General features: G+C 37.9%; 1 protein-coding gene across 1 annotated transcript in view; it reads right to left on the minus strand.

Moving 5' to 3' along the window:
• The window catches only part of RIT2 (Ras like without CAAX 2), a 185,788-nt gene that overhangs the window by 105,445 nt on the left and 62,623 nt on the right, over nucleotides 1-17,720 (minus strand). Inside the window, exon 4 of the mRNA XM_032096914.1 lies at nucleotides 3,045-3,118. Within this exon, the coding sequence (XP_031952805.1) occupies nucleotides 3,045-3,118 (74 nt within the window). The remainder of the gene's footprint in view (nucleotides 1-3,044; nucleotides 3,119-17,720) is intronic.

The following is a 17,720-nucleotide window of genomic DNA, read 5'->3' on the forward strand; positions in this document are numbered from 1 at the left end:
TATTCTGTCTGAATTTGACTGTGGTGAGTAAACACAGGCTGCTTGGCCGGCAGGTGTAGAGGGTGGTGAAAAGCAGCTGTAGTGAGTTCAGTGAAGCAAAACTGCTTGCACCAACCCTTACACTCATTAAGAAAATGCCTCTTGTTGTGCTTTCAGTAGAAAAATAGTACTGGAAGAGCACAAAAGGGCAAATGATTGTGTATAAAATACGTATCCAGAGTTCACAGAACATCAGTTTTCTTCCTGAGACAAGCAATTGGTCTATGTTATAGTGTCTGTATATTCATGAGAAGAGAAAAATCAGTAACTAGATGAGCAAGTTTATTAATATTTCTGGTTTTCACATTGTTTGAATGTTTTGTTTTCTTTTTCAGCTTCAGAAAGTTGAGAACATAAATGTATTTTTGAAGCACCATTTATGATTTAAGTGCTTCATACTGGATCTACCAGTTAAAATATCAAAGACTTTTATGCAGTGTCAGGTATGAAATCACATGTGGGTTTTTAAGTCTAGACATGACAATTGAAAACAATTATTAGTAGGTAATTTGGTCAGTGTTGAAATTCTCAGTTAGTCCATAGATACAGGAGGGAAAGAAGAAACATTTTTGTTGAAATATATCCTCGAGCACAACAACAAAACACATTAAATTCAGTCAGTTTCTCTATTGACTTCTTGTGTTCCCAAATAGGGATGAATTACAATTTTAGCTCCTTGATCTTCTGAAGTGATTAAAGTCATTATTCAAAGTTGATGATGAAGTATTTATGACTGCAAGGACACCCAGACAAATGAGATTTCTACTGCCTGATTTAGAAGCTGTAACACCATCTCCTATTTGACATAAAACCCAGGGGAATAAAAACAACTAGGTGCCATCAAGGCACAGAGCAGCAGCAGCCCAACTGGGTGCTTTGGATTTTTACCCTGAGTCACCAAAGTCAGAGCAGAATTTGTGTGAGCTTTGGTGAGAGCACCATTAAGTCCTCTGTGAAGAAAGAGCCTATTTCAGCTGCTGACTTCAATGGGAGTCGGATTAGGTCTTGATTTATTCTGAAGCTGTGTAGTGCAGATAGAGGGGCAACAAATCCAAAGACATCTGCAAAGACAAGCAGCTAAATCCAGGACACTTAGAATGGACAGCTCCTGAAAAATTGTGGGGAAGAAAAGTGGGAAGAGCTTCCTAGTTACACTGGGAATGTGTTTCAGTGATGACAATCTGCACTGGAACAACAGGGGAATTTAAAACAGTTTTTGTCATATCAAATCGACTTGGTAGAATCATTTCAACTGAAGTAGAATAGCTATGCCCAGGCTGTGCAATGGCCTGGGCTGATGGATCTGCTGAGTGTGGGGCTTCTGTCACAGGCCTCTGCTCGCTACAGAGAGGAATGGCTGACGGAACAAAGGAGGTTTAGATTGGACATTAGGAAAAATTTCTTTTCTGAAAGGGTTTTCAAGCCCTGGCACAGGATGCCTGGACAGTGGTGGAGTCATCATCCTCTGAGGGATTTAAAAAATGTGTAGCTGTGGCACTTACAGTCGTGATTTAGTGGTGGGCTTGGTAATGCTGGATTAATGGTTGGGCTCAATGATCTTATTTTCCAACCTTAAAATTTCTATGATTCTGTGAAATATCTGCACCACATTTCTTTACTTGGTCGCTACATGCCATGGACCTCTAATATTGTAGATGTTTCTCTTCCTAATAGAGACAAAATTTAAAACTCTGTTTATGAGCTTTCCTCTTCTATTGCTCTTATCACCTTCCACTGACTGAATTATTCTGATTTCTTTCCTTACCTTACAGTTGTCTGCTCTGATAAAACTCATAACCTTGGCAATCATATCCCCCTCCCATAAATTACGAATGAGGTTTAGTTCTAGCCTTTTCATATGACCCAAAATAAAAAAAAATCATGCAAAAATTGTGTATGTGAAAATGACTGACAGCAGATGAACTTCCTGTAAATTTCTGGCAGCAGACTGCACTCCCTACCAGTTTCAATGCCCATCTTAGGTGCATTCAGACATCTGGGAAGCTGAAAACAAGGTTACCAGGCTTTTCCTTCTCAGATATTTCTTTGTTTATTTAAGTACATTTAAGTTCCCTGTTGGTTGTCTCATTCCTGCACACGGTGCACATGCACTATGGAAACTTGAGAAACTACAAAATCCTTCAAACAGACCCTGAGACACACCTGAGGAAAAGATCAGCAAGTGGCAGCACTTTGATTAAACAGTAAAAATATCTTGAGATGGAAAGGGAATTAACTGAGTCAGGTAGAATAAATTATTTTACTTAACCTTCTTCTTTGTTACTGTATATGAAACTTAATCCCCTGACTGATGTTCACACAGCAGACATGCTGTCATAGAAATGGCAGAATCACAGGATGGTTTGGGTTGGGAGGGAGCTTAAATTTCATCTCATTCCAACCCCCCTGCCATGGGCAGAGACACCTTACACTAGACCAGGTTGCTCCAAGTCCCATCCTGCTTAGCCTTGGACACTTCCAGGGACTGGACAGCCACAGCTTTCTCTGGAAAACCTGTGTATGTACACTATGTATTACTTCTGGCATGAAGATATTTTCCTTATGCATGAGCATTTGATATTTAAATATAATGTGGGTAGAAGAGGAAATGTAACAAAATACTTAGTCTAAAAGCAGACCAGAAAATTCCTGTAATACATATAAAAAAGGAGGACTGAGAAAGACGTAAGACCATCAACACAGTGTTATTCATTCCATTATTGTGATAGATGTTCCTGCATACAAAAGAAAAAGAAACAAACAACTTTTTATCTACTGCTCATTTCAGCCTGTCTGTCTCCTGTGATGAGATTTGGAAATTATACTGTGCTATACTGCAGCACTCCTTTAATCTTCTCCTTTGTTAATTCCTCTGTGTTATTCTGCCACTGCTTCCTTTATGTTTGAATAGGGAACCTTGTTCCTAGGACTGTGACCCATACGTCCGAGGTTAAAATCTTTGAGTTTGTCTCTGATTGAATGACTCATACTGGAGAATTACTCACCTGTCCAGCAGTGTCTAGAATGTCCAAATAGGCTGGTTCATCATCAATTCGGACTTGAGTTTTATAGGCATCCTCTGAAAAACACAGCACACTTTGCTTAAGATATGAGTGGCTCAGAGAATGGAAAATGAAATAGCTTTACTAGTTTGGAGTAGGCTTTTCAAGAGCTCTTCAGTCTGACCTAACCTTGTTTTATTTCAAAAGTCCCTTTTTGAAATCCTATCGTCACTACAAAGCAATAGCAAAAGAGAATCGCTTGTATCACACGATGTCAAAATACAAAAATTAAATTTCCCTTCCTTTAAAAGGGAAACATTTCCACTTCTTTAAGCACAGACCCCAGGCGTTACTTAGGTCACAAAGATTCAGAGTTGTTGTGCTGATGCTATGCAACAGAGTGTTTTTCTCCTTACCACAGTGACACATTCAAATAACTTTTCCAGCAAATTGTTTCAATTTAAAGATTGTCTAAATTATTGGGATAGACTCCCTGTGGCTGAACAGGCATGTCAGAGCAATTATTAAAACTTCTGTATATCTCCAGAAAGGCTGAGAATAGACTTTTTGAAAATAGATTCTGTAATCTATGTCCTCACACTCTTCATAGATGCAGGCAGAGGAGGAAAAACTCTGCTTTGTGGACCCTTCCATTAGCTCATGATTTTGTCAACTAAATTTAGGAGAAGAAAAACAAAGAAAAGGTGAACAACTATTTGCATAAGAAGTTTTCCTCACATTTCGGTTTCATTGCCCTCTCAACATTTGTATTTTCTTCGTATGATTAAAAGACATGTAGATAATGGCCCGTGTTTATACTTGAAATAGTCTTGGAAATTATCTGTGCTCTTTAATTGAGCAATCATGCAGAGCAGCCTGAGTGGTTTCTGTGTCTGACGTTGTGCTTTGGAAGTGTACTGAGGTGTGAAGACAAGACAAGTGCATTTGTGGTATCTGAGAAGCGTCATTAACCACCATGAGCCTGTGGCTGGGCCTGCCCTAAGAGTCAGTCCTAGCAGAGACCCTCAGGAACAGGCTCTCAACAACTGTTGAAATAATACTGAGATAATAATATGGGATTATATGGCAGGTAGTTGGAATTCCTGGGACATTCCTTGTGCCCTACTATATATGTTGCATCATACAGCACTTTACACAACATGTAAAAACTTGCTTTCCACCTGGTAAACGAAAGCTTTTGAATACATGGTTCTGCATAGCCTTAACTCAGACCCCTCCTATGTAGCCAGAGGATTGCTATCTTTTATGACATAATCACATGCAGTATTTTCCTCTTTATCTTAGGCCTCAATTCAGCAAATTAATAGGCACATGACTTTCTTTAAACAAATACCTAATCCCATTGATATTAAGATGGCCCAGAGGCTCAATTAATTATATTATATATTACCTTGCTGAGAAAGCCAGAGCACTCCAACCACCATATGTTTTTGTTAATAGATCTTTTTGTAGGGATTGCTGAATAAGAAACTCTGTGGCAAAGAGGGACCATATAAAAGGAATTGGGCTACTTGCAGTTCAAGTAATTTATTATTGCATGACAGTGCAATCTACCTGCAGTAGATTTTTTCTTTTTATTTTTTTATCTTTCTTGTTAACTAAAAATTAAAAGAAAAGTAGGAAAACATGTAAAATCAAACATGGTCTTTCCTTCACATGAATTCTATTAATACTATCAAGCATTATTAATTCCATGCTGGTGGGTGCCTATTTGCATTAAATTACTGCATATACAATTAACATATGACTTCCATAAATTTAGCTTGCATTCTTGGCTCTGCAGCTGGATTCTCTAAAGCCAGTGGCCCTACTTCCCTTTTCACTTAGACTAATGTGAATCTTTATACAGTAGCTTTAAAACAGCTAATGCAGACAGAAATTTTCCTACTTAAATTCTACTTGGATAAAAATGAAGCTAGATAAATCCTGTCTTTTTTTTCCAGCAAAATGATTTACAAGTGCAGAGTTAGTTATAACTAAAAGACCCACTGGCCTCTGAGTATAAGCCACAGCTTTCAGCAAGTAAATGTAAGATATCTACCCTGCTGAGCTACTCCAGGTGTACCCTGATATAATGTCACTGTCATCAGTAATGTTTCAACTGTTAAATGCTGGAGCCAGACTATCTTTATAATATTTTTACTTTGCAGACATAACACTGAATCCACAAAGACATTTTGTCATTTTCATTCATTTTGTTTTCCCTAAATACTGACCTTAAAACATTTCACAAAGAAGTATAAGAATCACTGTCCCATTTTAATTCTTGATGCATGCTAATGTCTTCTGTTGGTGGTAGAAAAACGTGTTCTATTGTGCTATGACCAAGTGCATGAATCTAAATAGTTTTCTAGTCAAAGGGTTTTCACATATAAGATTTGCTTTTGCCCCAAGAAATGTAGAGATGAAACAGGAAGGGGATATGAGTTTCCTTTGTAAAAGCAGGGTAGTACAGGTAATATAGAAATGCCTAAAAATGCCCTCAGTTGGGGTGTTTTCAAATTGCATCTGGATGGAAAATAAGAGGGAGTTTTAACCCCGAATTTTCTTCAGGCACACATTCAAGAGGAAGTCCTAAAGCCCTCAATTATCAAGGAAATCACTGTCTTAAGCTAACACACTCTCATAGCAGAGAACAAATCATAGGACCCACTCATGAGCTATCACTTTCTTAATGCTCAAACACAGCTGCTCTTTTGAGAGGCACTGCCCTTCCATTGAGCTGGGGATTCACTGATCTCCTGGACGTTGCATTCCTTCCAAGGCGGAAGGCAGAAGCAAGATGTATAAATTGAAACCCGTGTTTCCCATATCGTGTCGTATGCACCAAATGGAAGAGCTGTACCACTTACTTCTGCTCTACAATTAATAGTTCTAAACTGTGATTTCATCACAGAAAGTAGTGTAAATAGAGGTTTAGTTCTCTTTTATGTCTCTTACATGGGCAAATATCTTTATTTTACTTAGATTATGGGGCAGAGGAGTTAACCTGGAGAGAAACCACCTCCTAGAGATTGAGAGTTGGATATATCTGTATGTTGAACCCATATTTTTGGTTCAGTGGTAGCTATGATGTTAAGCAGAAACCACAGTATTTTTGCATGTTTCCCAGAGGATTTCAGAAGAGACTGCTGTGTGGCTGGTCTTTTTAGTCCAGGCAGCACGGTACAATTTATGGTCATGGTAAGGAAAGAGAAGTTCTGAGACATTGCTGTAAAGAGCAGGAACACACTGCTCACATGTGGACAGAGTAGAACAGAAGTGAAGATGTTCCACTGAAGCTGCATCTAAATGTATATGAAACAAAGAAGGAAAATCTTCATCAGGAACACTAATAAACCCACACTCTAATATCCTCCCTTTAATAATTATCCACATTATACACCAACTGGTGTCTGGTGTATTTACAGTACTAACAGTGTTTCAGTACGCTACACTTTCTTTTACTTAATTAATTTAAAATACAAATATAATGCTCCCTTTAAAGATAATTTGGGGGCTGCTAAACCATGTGTATCTCTACTTTACATTCTACATCTCTAAGGAGTGGTATTTAATAAATGGCCAAAATCCAGCTGTTGTTTCAGTAAAGCATTAAGGCAACATACAAAATAGAGACATGAATACTAATCAGACATCAGGCAATAAATCAGACTAAAACTATATTGTTTATATTAAGATCAGGATTAGTCTTTTTCTGTGTTAATTGTAAAGTGTCAACTTTTGGCTTGAGTAAAATTCAGCAGAAGAGGAGGTTATTACACAAAAAACCTGTGGATGGAGTTTATTGATATTGCTAACTGTGTTTTAAGCCCTGACTGCAAGAATGAACATTTCTTAGGGTACTGAAAAGAGAACGAAGCAAAACTCCCACATCCTTGCAATCTGAACAATGCGTGGATATATAAACTGTACTATTAAAGATTTTTTTTCTACATATAATGTCGATTTTTTAGAATCTTATTTCCTACGAAGATGAAAACTAAAAATTAAAATAGATATAAAATTCTTCCCAGAGGATGATATCATTTGGCTTCAATGATTATTGACTGTTTACTGTATTGCAAGGTGGGACAAAACAAATAGAGATCCAACTGTTTTCTGAATGGTACCTTTTTCTTTTTAATTTTAAATGCTTTCTTTCTTTATTCACTGTCTAAATTAAACCAAGTAAAAAAAAATTCTTGAGAGGTTTATTTTTTAACTTCTCTTTCTTAATTGTTTGGTTGCCCTTTGCAGTATAATAAAAACAAAGAAAAAAGTTCTTTAAGCTTTATGTTATTAAGATTTTTTTTTCTTTTTTTTTTTTTTGGTGTGTGTGTGTGTAAGATTAATGCATGACCTTTTTTTTCTTTTTTTCAGCTTTCTTTGTTTATAGGACATAATTCTGGAGACAGAAGTACAGTAATTAATGCAAGGTTGTGTTACGATCAGTTATCTTAGAGAAGCTGAATTCATAAAAAATATATCAAAGTACTTTTTCAGTTATGAGCAGGTAACTGCTTCATGACAAATAGATTTGGATGGTGTACAGTTTAAAGGGGAGTTCTAATGGGCTTTTCATCTGCAGTTCAGACATGTTCCAGTCCCTGAAATATAGGTCAGATGCTTCTTTCTTCCATTTGTTAATTCTGCTTCTATGCCTTCTAAATAAAGTCTCTCTTCTCCTCTTATACAATACCAATTGCAGTAAAAAATGATCAGATTCACATATATAGGTGAGCCAAAAGATATTTTATTTGACTGAGGAGGTGTCAAGCCAGCAGAAGGAATCCAAGCTCAGTCAGCCACACCTGGAATTCTGCCTCTTGCTGTTCTCCCTGTGAGCCAAAGCAACAGCAGAAGACACAGTTCTTGGTGTGCTTAGATTATCTGCTACAAATGCATTTTAATTTAGCAATGCTCCTGAATGTAGGATGGTCATGAGTCTTTTGCTTTATGGGTTCTGTTTCTATTTACACCAAGGAATTTTTAAATAAAAAGACTGTATGAACAGAGCCATAAACCACTGTACCAAATACTACACATTAACTGCTCCTGTTTGAGATAAGAATATGCATGTCATAGGAATTACCCATCAAAAAACATTGGTATTAAAACCTCCCTTAGCATATAATTATTTTCCTGGACTATGAGTGTTTTATAATTTAGGTGAACATTGCTATCAGCACTTTGCAGACAAGGACACCAAGTCACAGAGGTTGCCTTCCTATAAGCTATGCACACATGATAAGCAATGGGTGGTTTAGAGGTGCAGGACTGACAGATTTTATTGCCTTGTATTTTGTAAATACTCACATAGGCAGCAGTATCCTTTAAAATAATGCAAGTAGGAATATTAGTTGTAGGCTATTATCTAGGATATGTAAATTCTGGTTCCAGCTCTCTTACATCATTATACATGGTGTGATTCTTGGGGATGTCCCATGCAGGGCCAGGGGTGGGATTTCCTTGTGGGTCCCTTCCAACTCAGTTTATTCTGTGATTCTGTAAGTATATCTGCAATTAAGAATACTTCATATTCTTCTCCCCAGGGATGCTGGTTTTTATTTCTCAGCATCAAGCTATATTTGCCATTTGTCATTTGTGTAGTTTTGTCATGTCTTTGTCAGATCCTTCAGGTTTCACCCAGTTTCATGCTAACAGCACAAGTTGCTTGTTACCAGCCTACAAAAGTGATGGTAACAGACAATATTATTCCAGCCAGAAGAATCGTGATGATGGTTTGCAGAAGAGAGAAAAAATTGCTTCTCCCTTCTAAATCCACAGCTAGAAACACTTCCTTCAGTAACTACACACTTTGAACACCTCAGCTCTTTTTATGAAAGATACATAGGTAAGTAATGCAGTATTTAATGCAAATATTACTTCTCTGCTAGCCCGTAAAAAAACCTATAGTGTAGGCCTTGAGAAAATTAAAATAATCTGAGAAAAAATAAAGCATTATTCATGTTAAGTGCTTATCGTAAAAGGAATTCATACATTTATTCATTACACATTCAGTTGCATGATAACAAATACAGAAATCTCTATCTCTTAGTTTTCATTTTAGCATTCAAATAGCCATAAACATATTTACAGATAAGATAGTAAACCAAGGTTTTGTCCACATACGTCTTCAGAAAATACTCTGTAATGTTTTCAAATGCCCTTGCTAAATTCAAATACATATCACTGTTGTAGATTCCATCTCTCCTTAATTTCAGTTGGAAACACAATGCCTCGTTTCCTTTACTTAGCCTTTGTTCAGTGTCATGACAAGCTTTTAACTAACTGCTGAGTTCTGTTTTAGAGGTTTCTCTACCTCCTGTGACACATAAAAAATAATCCTTGATTGTTCACTGGCACAGGTTTCCCAGAGTATCTGTGGCCGCCCCACGCGTGGGAATGTTCAAGGCCAGGTTGGACAGGGCTTGGAGAAACCTGGCCCAGTGGAAAGTATCTCCACCCATAGCAGGGGAGTTGGAAAGAATGATATTTGAGGTCCCTTCCAATGAAAACTATTCTGTGATTCTGCAGTTCATAAGATAATTCATAATTTTAAGGAGTTGTCTTGGGGTCTATCAGAGGATATTTTCCTCCAAATTTGTCCAAACTGGCACAGGAGTGAAAATGCAAATAAAAATAATTTTTTTAAAATGTTTTTATTATCTATGTTTGAAAAAAAAAGAGCAGAACCACTCGTAATTGATTTTATCCTCCTAATAGAAGAACAGCTAATATCTTCAGCAGAAAGCAGAATCACAACTAAATTATGTCAAATAAATCTCTGCATTTCATCCTAATCAATGAAAAATGGTGTCTAAATACTTGGAGTGGCACAGGGCAGGGAATCATAGAATCACAGAATTGTTTGAATTGGAAGGGGCCTTAAAGGATCTCATTCCAACTCCCCTGACATGAGTAGGGACACCTTCCACTAGACCAAGCTGCTCAAAGACCTGCCCAACCTGCCCTTGAACACTTCCAGGGATGGGGAGTCCAAAACCTTTTTGGGCAACCTGTTGAGCATCCAGAATCATTGTAGAGGAATAAAAACTTCAATTTAGGCCCAGTAAGTCCCACGCAGCATGACTATTTATTAGTAGATTTTAACAGCCCTCTTCATCATACTCTTGTCTCACTCCTTTATGTTAGGCTTTGGCTGCATATGTTTCCAATAATTCACTTAAAATCTTCCTCAGCCTAATGGGCATTTCTGTTCAGTTCTCACCTCACCACAGTGCTCCTCTCCTAATGCCATTATGTATCTGTCTTAAAACAGCTGCTCTCAAATTAACTTTCTCCCTCTTGTTGGGCTGCCTAATGTTTCAGATCTGTGATCTGCAGGGCAGGACTGATAACACTGAGCTGCTGAAGCAGCCTGATTGATTTTCAGCTTTGGGTAAGTACATGCCAGGTTTCTTGGTGACCTGAAATGCACCCAGTGCCTTTAAAATTGGGAAATGGGTTATCCATTGCACATTCCATCTTCTATTTTTAGGGGTTTTTTTTCAGTTTTACTTATAGATGTGTACAAGAACTTCTTCTTGAATATCAGCTTGCTGTTTCATTACTGTGGTACCCTTTAGTTCTTTGCTGAAAAGCACTGGAAGCAAAAGCAGCATAACCTCACTTTCTCTATAGTAAGTACAAAAAAAGAAAAAAAAAACAAACCAAACCTCCAGCACTATCTGTGCTCTAAAATGTTTTGTGTGATCAGAAATCTGAGGGAATTGAGCTTTGAGCCAGTCAAATTTAATTTTTCCCTTTGGGTTTCTCATGATCATGAAGTTTATTAACGAAGCAGTTGGAAAAGAAGACAATGGCCTGCAGAGCTTCCAATAAGAACTAAAATTAAGAATGAATGTGTTGAACAATTTCATGTAGGAGAGGTTTTCTTCTATATGTAGCAACCAACAAGGACACAAAGCACAATGTACAATAGAAAATTCAAGGTAAGACACCTATTTTCAGACAAAAGAGGTCGAAAATATAAAACCTTGGTAGCCAGCAAGGCAAACTCATTTCTTCCTTGTCTGGTCATCAGCACCTTGCACGTGGTCAGATCTCTGTCATCAGGGCCCAAAGTTTATAAATTACAGCAGGATATGTGAGCATAACAGTAGATGTGAGTTTATTCACTCCTGAAAAATATATTAGGGCCATGAGCAGATTTAAAATTAAACACAAAAGACACCAATGCAAATATCTCCTTCTACAGAAATATTGGGCATTTTTATAATACTAGACTATGTGTTAATATTTTACTGTTTGCAAGATTTTATTTTCTAGTTGCAGATAAGCATTTTCACCTCCAAAATAAAATTAATTAAAGCAAAATGCATGTTCACAAGGCCACAGAGTTGTTACAAGTTCTGACCAAGATCAAATTACAATTTATATAACTAAGATGAAGTCCAGAAAACAATGCACTCCTCTTCCTTCATTTCTCCAAACCCATGGATGGATAAGCTCATTCCATTTTTACATGTCAACACATTTTAAAACATAGGATTCTTCTGGGTGCAGGTTGAGTCACCTCCTTTAAAGGATGACTTTCTGCTGGGACACAACAGGGCTTTAAATGAAAGACCGACAGAGTCTATCTCAATGACTTGGTCCAGTGGAGCACCTTTTAGTTATGATGCAAATGCTGTAGTCAACAAAACCACCATTTGTGATTTTAATCTGCAAATATGCACATATGTGGCTAAATTTGTATTCATTATTATATAGGACAGAGCTTGTTTCCCAGAAAACTCACACAGCTCTTCCTCAGAACTTGCAGTGCCATCCTCCAAAAAGCCTAAATTTTACTTGTTAAGTGTCCCTCAGAGAAATTACAATTTCTCTGCAAAAGTTGGCAATTTTGCAAGTTAAGGTTGAAGACAACTCAGGCAAACCTTTGCACTTGCTGTTAGAAACTACTTGCAATGTAGATAATGCTACTAATATTTAATAAAAGCATATCATTACTTTCTCTGCTTCCAGAAAAATTTCATTTCATTCAAAGGTGTACATGAACAAAGTGAAAAAAGTACTCCTGTTTAATCAAAACATGATAATTAGCAGGAGTCCAAGTACCCTTATCTTGGGGAACAAGAATAGCAGGTAGCAATTTCATTGCTCTTTCAAGTCCATGCTTGTGCTACTGAGTGGGAGGATCTGACAGCTACGAATTCACTTCTTGTCATTTCAGGGGAAGTAATTAGCGAGTTGACTACATCTGCATGGTTATTAGCATGGATGGTGCCTTGGATTTAGTAAGATGTAGATGGCTGCTGGCTTCCATGAAAGAAAGGTTAATGGAAACATTTGTCCTGTGACGAAGAATTTTGAATGGAGTGTGATAAATCATCCACCTCTAGAAAACCGTGGAATGGGTGCCTCTTTCAATTTCAGAAATCATTTATGGGATAATTTTGCTAATCACAATATACAGGATATAGGTAAGCAAGTGTCTTGGGGTGACTATACGGTGCTGTATCCCCTATAACGTGCTTATTGCCCAGACATGAATTCTGTGCCTTTCTGTCCCTTTAAGCCAGATTCAAGAGAGGTAGGGTGAAGGCAGTGGAATTCCTTCAGTGGCTGTGTTCAAAACACAGGTAACTTGCTTGGTCTCTCCCCAGCTCTCGGCTCTGCAGCAGGGAAAAGAGCTGCATTCTCTTGCTTTTTAACTAGCTCTTGTTCATTAGCTGAAAGCAAGGAGTTTTCCCAGGACTGTGGCTTCTTTTTCTGAAACTGTTCAGCTTTGCTCTGGTCCAGAACACATCACTGGGAGGCCCCCATATCACGGCCTGGAGGGCCCCATGCCGCACCCCAGCTCCGGAGAGAGAAGAGCCACACCTACAGAAAGGGCTCTGAATCTACCAGGTTTTTCTCCAAAACAAGAAGGTTTATTATCTAACCTTTTCAATTTTATGCCTGTGTGCACTTTGCTTGTTAAATAAACAGCTTTTTTTTCACTTTCCTCCAAGAAATTTCTTTCCCAACCTGTGGGGGAGGGGCTGCTGAAATCTGTCTTCTACTAGAGGATGCGTGCATTTCTGACCTCTCCTACCAATTTGTCTCAAACTGAGACAGCAAGTTTTCCCTACTCATAGGCTGCAAGTCTCGCTTCAAGTTCTTCTAAGTTCATGACGCTAATGGTAACTATAGTCACTGTATGAGGGTTGTGACAGCTACGGCAGAACCACGGGGCTAAGGCCACAGAGTGACTTTATTGTTCACTCCAGCTTCAGCCATCTAATTCCCAGAACCTTCAGACATCTTCAGCAGCCACACTACATGACAATTCACCCCACTTTAGCCCCAAGAACCTAGGTTTTCTTTATTGTATTTCACATTTGGGAGCATTATTCATCTAAGTGACGTGAGACGCAGATGTTATTGCATGCTCTAGCGCTTTGTATACTTAGATTACTAATTAGAAACTACAATATGTGTGACTTCACTGTGGATAACGGTTCTGGATAAACATATAAACTCTCCTGTTTTAATGTCACCATCCAGATGCAGACCTTGCTTGCAGTAAAAAGCAGCCAGGATCTACAGATTCAGAGCTGAATTCCCCAGATCGTATGAGGGGCTCAAACCAATGAGATTGTGCTAGTGAAACTCTGCTGCAAGAGAACAGAGAAGAACCTAAGAAGGAGATACTGTCTCAGTTTTCTCTTTTGAGTAATTATTAGGGTATCGTTGTAGGCCTGAAAGGAGGACTGAAGAGCTCAGCTCGGAGAATGAACTCCTCTGTCAGCAGAAGAACCATTTAAGTTCTTCTGCTGTTTCAAACTACTGGATGGATCAGACAGAGACTTGGTGGATCAGGATAGGGAGAACTGAAAGGTTTTTCAATGGAATCAAACCAAAACCACCCATTGCTGAATTGGAGGTCTTCTGCCCTGTACAAAGCTGGTATGAAGAAAAAAATATATTGTTTTGTGTAAAACAGACAAAAATATTTTAATAATGGTTTCTATTCTTGGCTGACTCTTTGTACACTCTGAATATGGCAGATATTTTGAAACAATTTTAATAAAATTGTTTAATTGTTATCATTATTCTTACTATTACTGCTATTATAAAAATACACCACAGAAATGTTTTGTATTGTGACATTTATAAGAAAAGGCTTTTGTCTTCCTTCCACAGTTTTAATCTGGCTAATCAGTGCTTAGGGAGACCAACCACAAGGTCACACTTCTGTACAGCTTTTGGTTATTTTTCTTCTCTCTGTATTTAGCAGATACACAATCTCAGGTTTCTTGAAGAAATAGAAGGGTAATACACCGTACTTTGATCCTCTGTTGACCCTTTACTCAGTGAAGAAGAGAAGATGGCCGAGGCAGGAATACTTTTCACTTCTAACACAAAGAAAGTTAATGGAGTGTGGAAAATAATAAGCATGAACCATTAGCAGCTAAGGAGTATTGGTGCTTTTATGCATGTGAGCATGAGGCAAGCATAGATCTCTCATGACAGCACACAGAGTAAACACTTTTCTCTTCCAGCCATGGTAAGCACTTGTTGGGCAGCGATGCTGGAGAAATAGCATCATAGGATCACAGCACCCCATGGAGCTGGCCACCAACCAGATTTAACTCTACTCACCACCACTGGCCATCTGCCAAGTTTTATATAATAATAAAATATTAATAATGACTCATAATAAACAGTCATTTGTTTGTTTACTTAATTTCTAAAACAATGCAGAAAGGGAAGTCATATCACCAGCCAGATTATCAACTAAGGTAATTCTGATTAGATAAATGCTCCAACTGGGAATATAAAGAGTAGAGCTATAGCGGTCAAAAGACAATTTAACCAGTTTTCCCCATTTGGAGATGGACAACATCCCAAGGAATCCCACACAGTGGCACAGCAAATTTTCACAGTTATTTTTGACAACAGAGATCAACTTGAGAGGGAATTTTGGCTCACGGACTGGTGTCTGAGAGTGATGCATGAGATGGTTGGCTGGGTTTTCACACCTCACCTGTCCCAGAAATGAAACCATTTGTGTTCTCTTTCATTCCCACTTATACCCCATTTCCCCGTATGTGTTTCTACATGACCCTTTTTGACTTTTTGAGCTTTGAGAAATAGATTTTTTTACCAAAATTATTAAACTCAATAACCTGGTAGGCAACTATTCCATGTTAGGGTGGCTTAGTTTTCTTCTGGAATATTGTTGAATCAGCTTAAAAAATTGTACAATGAATGCCAGAGAGTCAGTGAGGCTGAGAAAAGGGCAGAGATGAACAGTGGGATTTTATCTTTTTCTTCACAAATGAGTTTTTAGATTTGGCTTATTTCATCTCACAGAACTACAGACTGTTTCTGAGTCTCCAGTGTCTGTTCCTAGCAGGTGATAGCACATACATCATTCCTTGTGCATGATTTATCACAAAAAATAGCTCTAGGTATTAATAGCTACATAGAGATACTAATATCTATGTATATTAATATATTATAATATTAATAGCTCTTGATAGATAGCTCTACACTTGATCTCTACACTATTTCCTCTTCTGAGACTGCACAGCATGGTGCAGAGGCTCATAGCTGTAGCTGCTGTTGGGCACTGCTGTGTCTGAAGTGAATCTGACAGTAGAGTAGCTCTGTTGAGTTTTCTAAGGGCATGTCAGATAGACACAGACCACTGCATTGCCAAGCCTAAATACCAAGACAAAAAAATCTTCAAGGTGTTCTGACCAACTTCCAAACTTTGAGAAGGTGTTTTGTGACTTGAGAGGGGAGATGATGCCTGGAGAATCAGGCCTCTGGGGCACCTACACTCCAGAAAGACACTGACTGCATTTGCTTCTCTGATATTGTTTGTATCAGAGATTCTAGTAAAGGAAAATTAGTAGATTAAGCAGCATTTTATAAGTCTTTGAAAATGTTAATTGACAAAGAACTGTCACCTGATGTAAACAGCCCTCAAAATAATTGCATGAGTTGTATTTATAAGAAAAGCTGAATGCTGGGCATTAAGTGTATGACTGGAATTTTAGGGGTGATTCTTCTTGAGTACATGCAGAAAAATGCAACTTGTTGCTTTGGTAATTTCTTACATGAAGTCTGAAAACGATTTAGGACTGAATAGCTGTCTTATGAAAGCAAAGTTCAAAGAAAAAAAGTTTAACATTAGAGCAGGGGATCATGTATCTGAGTAGCACAGCATGTTTAGAATAGGATCAGACTATTCCCTTAACAAGAAAAATACTGAAGTTCTCAGCAGAAAGAATCAAATTTCATCATGATCTGAGACTTCATCTAAGGCGACTTATCTCAGACTGAAATGTTGAGAGATTATCCAACTATCACTAATGTGCACCTTAGAGGCAAACTACCACCCTTAAAAATATATTTCAAAGAAAAATATTGGGATTTTTTTGGTTTTAAAGTCAAATTGTTTCCATCAGAGCGAGAAAAATCTGCTGTGATTTTCCAGTCTCCTGTCTCTGTAGTTTCAAACGTTTTCCATTTCCCTTCTTAGTAAGAGAAAATAGTGACACTAAGCAGCAGGTGTGTTGTTGAAGGTGCCTCCTTGAAACCTAAACTAAGTGAGCAGTCTGGGAACTTTTTGCATTCTTAATTTCTTAATGCTACTCTCTACTTTTCTATGCATGGCTTATATTTATCTTACTATGGAATAACCTACTCTGCCAGACACATGGCACTGTTCTCCTTCCTTTTGCCATCTTACCAAGGATTGTGCACAGCAAGGCTCACTCTTTGTTTTCCTCTATCCAGACACTCTGAGAGGTATCACCGTGACTTATGAAGGTCCTTTTTCTGACAAGCTGTCGAGAGAAGGCACCACAATTCAGGCACCTAGATTTAGAAAGCTACAAAATATGTGTCTATATGCAAGGTAGGTAGCCAAAATCTCCTTGCTCTTAAGTATGGGTGCTATCCAGTTGCCCACACAGGAGCCTTGATGTTTGATATGCTCTTGGGAATATTTTCTGGTTTTCATTCACTGGACTAGAAGGGCTCTGGTGATCCATAGATCCTGTGTCACACAGGGGACAAGTATCAGCCACACATGACGTGTGGAAGATCTACAGCTTTCTGGGTGAGGGTCCTAAACCAAAGCAGAACTGCAGGCTCTCACAACATGTGATAAAGGAAGTGAGCAAAGAGCTGAATCTCTACTCCTAATGCAGACATTAAAATTTGGATGTTTAAATGTGAACCTTAGTCAAACAGAGTAGCCATAATCTCAGCTCTTTTTGATATACGTAAGTCAGAATTCTTTACAACAGAAGTGACTATTAATCTCTTAATAATGCAGATAATACCAAATGATAGCAAAATGAAAAATATTAATAAAACACAGGCTTAAGAATATCGTTCAAATGCATGCACCAGTATTCTTGTATATTCTTCATTTCTTGTTTTGAACAATGATGAATATGGAACACAAACACAGGCAATTTTGCTACATCTCCATAATCAGTCTGAATACCCTTGGGAGACTTTCTTTGGAGACAAATTGATCATTTCATATGAATTTTTTTATCCCATTTCAGATAGGGCTAATAAATATATGGAGAATGATGACTGAAAGGAAAAAATAAAAGGAAAAAAAAAGAAAGCAAACAATCTTGGGGCTCAAATCCAGTTGTGGCTTGCTCAGTCCATCCAAATATTTTATTTTCTTAA

Source organism: Corvus moneduloides, chromosome Z, assembly GCF_009650955.1.
Source record: "Corvus moneduloides isolate bCorMon1 chromosome Z, bCorMon1.pri, whole genome shotgun sequence".
In the NCBI taxonomy this organism is placed as follows: domain Eukaryota; kingdom Metazoa; phylum Chordata; class Aves; order Passeriformes; family Corvidae; genus Corvus; species Corvus moneduloides.